The sequence below is a fragment of the Buteo buteo genome, chromosome 31 (genome assembly GCF_964188355.1).
Source record: "Buteo buteo chromosome 31, bButBut1.hap1.1, whole genome shotgun sequence".
Taxonomy (NCBI): Eukaryota; Metazoa; Chordata; class Aves; order Accipitriformes; family Accipitridae; genus Buteo; species Buteo buteo.
The window spans coordinates 3,204,771-3,211,044 of record NC_134201.1 but is presented as its reverse complement, the minus strand read 5'-3'; the positions used below and the strand labels follow the sequence as shown (position 1 = coordinate 3,211,044).

The 6,274-nt window shown below is 51.6% G+C and overlaps 1 protein-coding gene across 1 annotated transcript; it reads left to right on the top strand.

Annotated features, from left to right (window-relative positions):
• The first annotated feature begins 370 nt into the window (after positions 1–370).
• LOC142026038 (olfactory receptor 14C36-like) lies at positions 371–1,375 on the top strand. The gene has a single exon (XM_075018794.1). It carries the CDS (start codon positions 419–421, stop codon positions 1,373–1,375), a length of 957 nt encoding a protein of 318 aa, XP_074874895.1. The 5' UTR covers positions 371–418.
• Positions 1,376–6,274: the final 4,899 nt, after the last annotated feature.

Sequence of the window (6,274 nt, the reverse complement as noted above, 5' to 3'; positions counted from 1 at the left end):
AGAGATGTAAACACCACCACTACCCCCCTCGCCCCCTGCCCCCCACCCCAAACAATGCTTTGATTGTGTTTTCTTAGCCCTGGGAGTGCAGATGCTGACAAGCACTTTTACATTAGGAGCAAATTCATCTGACCAGTTCAAACACCAGGACTGACAGAAAACATTCCCAGAAAGCCACTGCTACAGAGCAAAGCTGATTCCTTGGCAACCAGTAGGCAGAGGTCCTGATCCTCAGGGCACACTCAGCCAGCACCAACCAGAGCTCCAGCAATGGAGCTGAAGAAAAATATCATTGCCATAGTAAAGGTGCTGTGAACGTGTAGTAGGAGAAATAGCTTTGATTTTGGTCAGAGACTAATGTCGTAACTTGTCACTGCCCTTGCCTCCCTGTTCAGTGCTCCACACCCAGAGGCAGCAGATGTCTAACAGCAGCTCCATCACCCAGTTCCTCCTCCTGGCATTTGCAGACATGAGGGAGCTGCAGCTCTTGCACTTCTGGCTCTTCCTGGGCATCTACCTGGCTGCCCTCCTGGCCAACGGCCTCATTATCACCGCCATAGCCTGTGACCACCACCTCCACACACCCATGTACTTCTTCCTCCTCAACCTCTCCCTCCTTGACCTGGGCTCCATCTCCACCACTGTCCCCAAAGCCATGGCCAACTCCCTCTGGGACACCAGGGCCATCTCCTACCCAGGATGTGCTGCACAGGTCTTTCTGTTAGTCTTTTTGATCTCAGCAGAGTATTTTCTTCTCACTGTCATGGCCTATGACCGCTACGTTGCCATCTGCAAACCCCTGCACTACGGGACCCTCCTGGGCAGCAGAGCTTGTGTCCACATGGCAGCAGCTGCCTGGGGCAGTGCGTTTCTCAATGCTGTGCTGCACACTGCCAGTACATTTTCACTACCATTCTGCCGAGGCAATGCTGTGGACCAGTTCTTCTGTGAAATCCCCCAGATCCTCAAGCTTGCCTGCTCAGATGCCTACCTCAGGGAAGTTGGGGTACTTGTAGTTGTTGTATGTTTAGCTGTTGGGTGTTTTATTTTCATTGTGCTGTCCTATGGGCAGATCTTCAGAGCCGTGCTGAGGGTCCCCTCTGAGCAGGGACAGCACAAAGCCTTTTCCACCTGCTTCCCTCACCTGGCTGTGGTCTCCTTGTTTGTAAGCACTGCCATGTTTGCCTACCTGAAGCCCCCCTCCATCTCCTCCCCATCCCTGGACCTGCTGGTGGCAGTTCTGTACTCAGTGGTGCCTCCAGCCTTGAACCCCCTCGTCTACAGCATGAGAAACCGTGAGATCAAGGATGCCCTAAGAAAACTAATCACTGGATACTGTTCAGAAGAAATGAACTGCATGTTGTCTTTTGCATAGGACTCATATCTCATTACAAGCCCAGCCTGTTATCTGGCGGGTTTTTTATGAACATTTTAGGGTTTCAGGATGGGTTTTGATTGCTCTTTTTGCTTTGTTTTACTTATCTGAATGCTTTCCACAAAGAATTGTTTCTTCCTCTGGTTTCTAATTTACACTCTATCCAGATTTTCTGTGACCTGGAGGCTGTGCAAATGAGGAGCCATACCCTCTATATATTTAACCAAAATAAAGGGCCCTGCAATGACTTGTTTTTCTGAGATCCTTCCTCCAAGACCTTCTCTGCAGCTGCAGGGAGCAGTGCCTGTGTGCAGAGGGGAAGAAGAAAAGAGTCCCAGCACAGCAGCACTGCCTGGGAGCACCAGTGCTTGGTCTTTGCTGAGCTGCTCTCTTCCCACTTCCATGCTTTCCTTCTGAACCCTTGGGTTGGTGGAAGGCCTGAGTGCTCTTCAAGCATGGTTAGAGTCCTGCTGTGTGGCAGGCCTGTGGCTGCAGTCCAGGACAGGCAGTGGGCACTTGTGTGACAGAGCTGGCCTCCATTGCAGCATGTCCATCATACAAGGGGATCTCCTCAGGCCTTGTGCCATGGATGCCCCCCTGGGACTCACCCCTTTCCACCCCCGAGGAGCTGTTTCCCCCTTCAGAGGGTCTGGGGCTGTGGGGTGAGTGCCCAGAGCTCTGCCACACCCTGTGGAGGGCACTGCTATGGGAGCAGCCCAGACTGGGCTGTGGTGGGGAGAGCGCAATGGAGGTGGAGGGAGATCAGGGGAGGTAGGAATTGTTTAGGGGGAGCTGTGCTGGGCTGGAAAGTGCCAGGGACAGAAAAATACCAGGGTATAGCTTGTAGTGTGTGACCACGGAGGGCAAGGACTCACACCAGGGGTTTGTGTTGCAGAGGCACCCCATAGGTCCTGGGAGTCACTATGATATTCAGGGTGCCCCACTGATTCTGGGAGACATCGGCGGTTTTGAGGAGCCCCATAGAAGTGGGCAGATGCTGGCAGTTTCCTGGAGCTCCATTGATCTGGGGAGATGATGGCGGTTTCGATGCATCCCATATATCTGGGGAGATGCTGGCATTTTTAGGAAACTCCATAGATGTGGGGAGAGGATGGCAGTTTCAGGGAGCCCCATAGACCTGGGGAAATGCTGTCGAATTTGGGGTGCCCCATAGATCCTACGAGATACTGGCGGTTCTGGCGCACCCCACAGGCCCTGGAAGTCACTATCATATTTAGGATGCCCCATTGATCCTGGGTGACATTGGCGGTTTTGAAAAGCCCCATAGATGTGGGGAGATGCTGGCAGTTTCAGGGAGCCCCATAGATCTGGAGAGACGCTCTTAGTATCGATGCACCCCATAGATCTGGGTAGGTGATGGCAGTTTCGGGGACCCCCATAGATCTGGGGAAATGCTGTCGGATTTGGGGCGCCCCATAGATCCTATGAGACACTGGTGGTTTCGGGGCACCCCACTAGGTCGAGGGAGTAACCATCATATTAAGGATGCCCCATAGATCCTACGAGACACTGGTGGTTTCTGGGCACCCCATAGGCCCTGGGAGTCACTATCGTATTCAGGGTGCCCCATAGATCCTGGCAGACATTGGCGGTTTTGAGGAGCCCCATAGATGTGGGGAGATGCTGGCAGTTTCAGGGAGCCCGTTAGATCTGGGGAGATGATGGCGGTTTCGAGGCGTGTAATAGATCTTGGGAGATACTGGCAGTTTTAGGAAACTCCATAGATCTGGGGAAATGATAGCGGTTTCAGGGAGCCCCATAGACCTGGGGAGATGCTGCTAGTTTTGAGGCACCTCATAGATCTGGGGAGACACTGACAGTTTTAAGGAGCCCCATAGACCTGGGGAAACGCCGTCAGATTTGGGGCACGCCTTAGATCCTATGAGACACCGGCGGTTTCGGGGCACCCCATAGGTCCTGGGAGTCACTATCGTATTCAGGGTGCCCCATAGATCCTGGGAGACATTGGAGTTTTCAAGGAGCCCCATAGATCTGGGGAGATGCTGGCAGTTTCAGGGAGCCCCATAGATCTGGGGAAATGCAGTCAGATTTGTGGCGCCCCGTAGATCCTACGAGACACCAGCGGTTTCGGGGCACACCATAGGTCCTGGGTGTCACGATCGTATTCACGGTGCCCCATAGTTCCTGGGAGACATCGGCGGTTTTGAGGACCTCCATAGATCTGGGGAGATGCCTGCAGTTTCAGGAAGCCCCATAGATCTGGGGAGATGATGGTGGTTTTAATGAGCCCCATAGATCTGAGGAGATGATGACAGTTTCAGGGAGCCCCTTAGACCTGGGAAGATGATGGCGGTTTCAGGGAGCCCCATAGATATGGGGAGATGCTGATAGTTTCGAGGCACTCTGTAAATCTGTGGAGACACTGGTAGTTTCAAGGAGCCCCATAGTCCTGGGAAAATGCCGTCAGATTTGGGGCACCCCATAGATCCTACGAGACACCGGCGGTTTCGGGGCACCCCATAGGTCCTGGGAGTCACTATCATATTCAGGGTGCCCCATAGATCCTGGGAGACATCGGCCGTTTTGAGGAGCCCCATAGATCTGGGGACATGCTGGCAGTTTCAGGGAGCCGCATAGATCTGGTGAGATGATGGCAGTTTCAAGGCATCCCATAGATTTCGGGAGATGCTGGCGGTTTCAGGGAGCCCCGTAGATCTGGGGAGATGATGGCGTTTTCAAGGAGCCCCATAGATTTGGGGAAATGCCATTGGATTTGGGGTGCCTCAGAGATCCTATGGGACACTGGCGGTTTCGGGGCACCCCATATGTGCTGGGAGTTACTATCATATTCATGGTGCCCCATAGATCCTTGGAGGCATTGGCGGTTTTGAGGAGCCCCTTAGATCTGGGGAGATGATGGCGGGTTTGAGGAGCCCCATTGATCTGGGGAGATGATGGCGGTTTCAGGGAGGCCCTTACATCTGGGGAGATGATGGCGATATCTAGGAGCCCCATAGATCTGTGAACATGATGGGAGTTTCAAGGCACCCCATAGATCTGGGGAGATGCTGTGAGTTTCAGGGAACTCCATATATCTGGGGACATGCTGGCAGTTTCAAGGAGCCCTATAGATCTAGGGAGATGATAGTGGTTTCAGGGAGCCCCATAGATCTGGGGAAATGCCGTCGGATATGTGTTGCCCCATAGATCCTACGACACACTGGTGGTTTAGGGGCACCCTATAGGCCCTGGGAGTCACTATCGAATTCGGGGTGCTCCATACATCCTGGGACACATCAGCGGTTTTGTGGACCCCCTTAGAAGTGGGGAGATGCTGGCAGCTTCAGGAAACTCCATAGATCTGGGGAGATGATGGCGGTTTCAGGGAGCCCCATAGATCTGGGGAGATGCTGGCAGTTTCAGGGAGCCCCACAGAGCTGGGGTCACCCCATAGATCCTACAAGACACTGGCGGTTTAGGGGGACCCCATAGGCCTTGCCAGTCACTATCATATTCAGGGTGGTAAAAGTTGAGTACTGAAACAGTTTCGCTAACAGAACTATAGATTAATTTTCTGGTAGCCTCTGGTGGTAGCTATATGACTTTTTGATATGTATTAGTGAAATATTTTATTGAAAATAAAGTTTAGAGCTGCATGATGTAAATAATTCCTTTTTTTGTGGTTATGATGATGCAGATTTGCTGTCTGACTGATAGAGGATTAACAATTTCATTTTTTTTTCCAGAAATTTTGTAAGCTATTTGAATGTGTCTGAAGCGCCTTCTAGAAATTAAAGGCAGTGTGCTCTGCTGTTTGAAAGTTTGTTTTAAAAAGCTTTTAAGACAAACAGCATTTTTTTTCCTCCAGAGCTGCAGCTCTAGAGATTTGCCACCTATTTATCAGTTATCTAAAACACCAAAATGTATGCAAGCTCACCAAGCTACTTTCCATCATTTATCAGCAGTCCTGGCTAACCGGGGGATGTCCCAGTCAACTGGAGGTTAGCAAATGTGGCAACCGTCTACAAGAAGGGCTGGAAGGAGGATCTGGGGAACTACGGGCCTGTCAGCCTCACCTCGGTGCTGGGGGTTATGGAGTGGATCATCTTGAGTGCCATCACATGGCACGTACAAGGACAACCAGGTGATCCGTCCCGGTCATCATGGTTTTATGAAAGGCAGGTCCTGCTCGGCTAACCCGATCTCCTATGACAAGGTGACCCACTTAGTGGATGAGGGAAAGGCTGTTGATATCGTCTACCTACACTTTAGTAAAGCCTTTAACACTGTTTCCCACACCATTCTCCTGGAGAAAATGGCTTGGGTGGGCATACTCTTTGCTGGGTATAAAAACTGTCTGGATGGCCGAGCCCAAAGAGTGGTTGTGTACAGAAGGGTTAAACATGGAATTTTGGTCCATGGATGAATGCTGAGTAAGAAGAAGATAACTGAAAAACGCAGGCAGCGCAGTCAGGGAACAGATGGTTTATTGTCTATTGTTTGAAATGCTGACCATGGGGATAAGGAGGTGGAGCAATGTTAGGGGACGTGGTACATGCAATAATGGAGGAATACAAGGCACGACACATAATTTTGCTTACCTTGCAGAAGTCCTGCTATTGGTTAGAGCATAGTGGACGTGACTGATGGATTATGGTAATATGTCGCGTGTACAGAGTCCATGAACCAATAGAAGGGACGGCTATGGCACGTGCAGTGCACCTGGCCAGCGGGCACATGTGCCATAGGCTCCCTATGTTGCCATCAAGGCGTGTTTCGGCACTCATTGGCCGCGAGTGTCGACACCAGTTCCTCCACAAATGTATAAAACACCGGGGTTTTCCGAAAAGCAGTGGGCCGGTGTACGGCAAGGTCACCGTCGCCTCCATGGGGATGCTCACATAAAGCTGGCACCTA

Excerpts from the sequence above, each read along its gene's own strand:
- LOC142026038 (XM_075018794.1), top strand. The coding sequence starts at position 419 with ATGTCTAACAGCAGCTCCATCACCCAGTTCCTCCTCCTGGCATTTGCA.